The following is a 2,235-nucleotide window of genomic DNA, read 5'->3' as shown; positions in this document are numbered from 1 at the left end:
TTAACAACAATATACATTTTTTTTTAAATTACTCGTAATTTTGATTTTATGTTTGTCCCTCATTCTCAGGTTATGTCCAGGAGTGTGCTGCCTGCATGGCCTTGCTTTGCATGCATAAAATCACAGGGCAGGTTCTGTCTGGACAACATTTACATCTCTTAACACAGCTGGGCCCGGCTAACCACTGGGCCAAAACAAACAAGGAAACGCAGAAGAACAACAATCCCCAGGTTAAATCACCACTAAAGAGGCCTTTTAGTGTTCAGCATCAAAACAACAAGGGTCCATTTTGGACCTTTTCAAATCAACTTGAGGTGTAACTTTAGAGCTGTATTTGAATGGTTGGAAGGAAAGACAGTTTATTCATTGGTCACAGGGTTTGAAAAGTACCTTAATAGAACATATTGGACAGCTGTAGTGCGATGCTGAGATCATCCGATTCATTTATTTACTGAAATCTGGTTAAATTGGAATGAACTAAAAACAGAGAATATACTTTTTTTTTAAATGTTTTCGTGATTTCAATCGTTTACTATCTTATACATGTTACTGAAAAGTCAGTGCTGCTCTACATCCAATATTTACAGCAACAAAAAAGAAGTCCTAAATATACACTTTTAAAAAACTGCCAGTGGCATTACATATATTTTAAAACACATGAACAATAAACCCTTATCCATTTTACTGAGGTGAGTCAGTCCCTGGGTGGGGGTGTGGCTCAGGTGTGCTGCAGAGGAGGTAGTCGAGACCTCAGGTAACTCACTGACACTCTCACACACACACAACTGGAAGAACGTGTTTACAGTCACTGTATTCTCTCATCTCTACCTGACGAGACTATCCTGGATATATAGAAAACTGGGAACGCAAACCATCTTTATTTGTTGAACTGCTGATTTTTGGACTCGAGGACTGAGTTTTTGAGGACTGTGAGTTTTTGAAGAAGGAATGTTGAAACCTTCCTTTCTAGTAAATATTTTATTGCTCTTCTCTCTCTGCGTCTGCTACTGTTCCTGTCGATGACATACTGCACTTTTGGACAACCTTAGAACGACCTAGACCATTAACTTTGCAAGTTAGTCCGTTCTGTTTTTGGACATTTACGAACTACACTCAACCATGCCGGTGGTCAAAGTGGAGAAAGACACTTCTGAGATCTCCCCGCCTGCTCCCAACCCCCCTCATATGACCACAACAGTGTCGGACGAACCGTCAAGGGGCCGCCGCAGGAAGAGACCCCTCCAGCGAGGGAAGCCCCCCTACAGCTACATCGCCCTCATCTCCATGGCGATAGCCAACTCGCCCAACCATAAGCTGACCCTGGGCGGCATCTACAAGTTCATCACGGAGCGGTTCCCCTTCTACCAAGACAACTCCAAGAAGTGGCAGAACTCCATCCGCCACAACCTGACCCTCAACGACTGCTTCATCAAGATCCCTAGGGAGCCAGGGAGGCCCGGGAAGGGTAACTACTGGGCCCTGGACCCCAACGCAGAAGACATGTTCGAGAGCGGCAGCTTCCTCCGGCGCAGGAAGAGGTTCAAGCGCTGTGACTTTACGACCTACACGTCATATGTACATGAGTCCCCTGTCTTCTCGCCTGTCCAGATCGCTCGCTCGACCTACTCCAGCTCCGTCTACGGCTCCAATATGGCGGTGAGTCCCCCGTACGGCCAGCATGGTCAGCTACCCTCTGCCTACTACCCATCTTCCTCGCCCCCCGGGTTCGGTCCTCACTGCCAGTCCCACTCCCGCATGTTCAGCATCAACACAATCATAGGGCACCCCTCCGGGGGTCAGGGGCCCGAGATGATGCAGCAGCCCAGCCGGAGCTTCAGTCCAGATGGAGGCCCCGCTGGGGGCCCCAGCCACTGTAACCTTGGAGCCCCAGCCTTCCAGGCCCAGTCATGTGGAGGGGCCATGCTGTCCCGCTCCTCGGCCCATGTGGGGTTTCCCTACTCGGGCCCCAACGGACACCACCACCACCCACACCACCACCCACCTCAGGGCTCCTACAGCCAGGGACACAGCCAGGGGTATGGAGGGTCAGGGCGTCTCCACTCCCACTCCTCACCCCACATGGCTGGAGATGCTGTGGAGCATTATGGGAGAGTGTCCCCGGGACAGTTGGGCTCGTTGGTCCAGTATAATGGTGCAGGTACCACCAGCACTGGAGCCTACCTAAGACACCCCACGTACTCGGGGAACATGGATAGGTTTGTGTCTGCCATCTGA

The 2,235-nt window shown here is 49.9% G+C and overlaps 1 protein-coding gene across 1 annotated transcript; it reads left to right on the top strand.

Annotated features, from left to right (window-relative positions):
• Positions 1-1,119: 1,119 nt before the first annotated feature.
• LOC120051702 (forkhead box protein E1-like) lies at positions 1,120-2,235 on the top strand. The gene has a single exon (XM_038998589.1). The coding sequence runs from the start codon at positions 1,120-1,122 to the stop codon at positions 2,233-2,235; it is 1,116 nt and encodes a 371-aa protein (XP_038854517.1).

The sequence above is a fragment of the Salvelinus namaycush genome, chromosome 8, assembly GCF_016432855.1.
Source record: "Salvelinus namaycush isolate Seneca chromosome 8, SaNama_1.0, whole genome shotgun sequence".
NCBI lineage: Eukaryota > Metazoa > Chordata > Actinopteri > Salmoniformes > Salmonidae > Salvelinus > Salvelinus namaycush.
This window is presented reverse-complemented; position numbering and strand designations above follow the sequence as displayed.

Excerpts from the sequence above, each read along its gene's own strand:
- LOC120051702 (XM_038998589.1), top strand. The coding sequence starts at position 1,120 with ATGCCGGTGGTCAAAGTGGAGAAAGACACTTCTGAGATCTCCCCGCCT.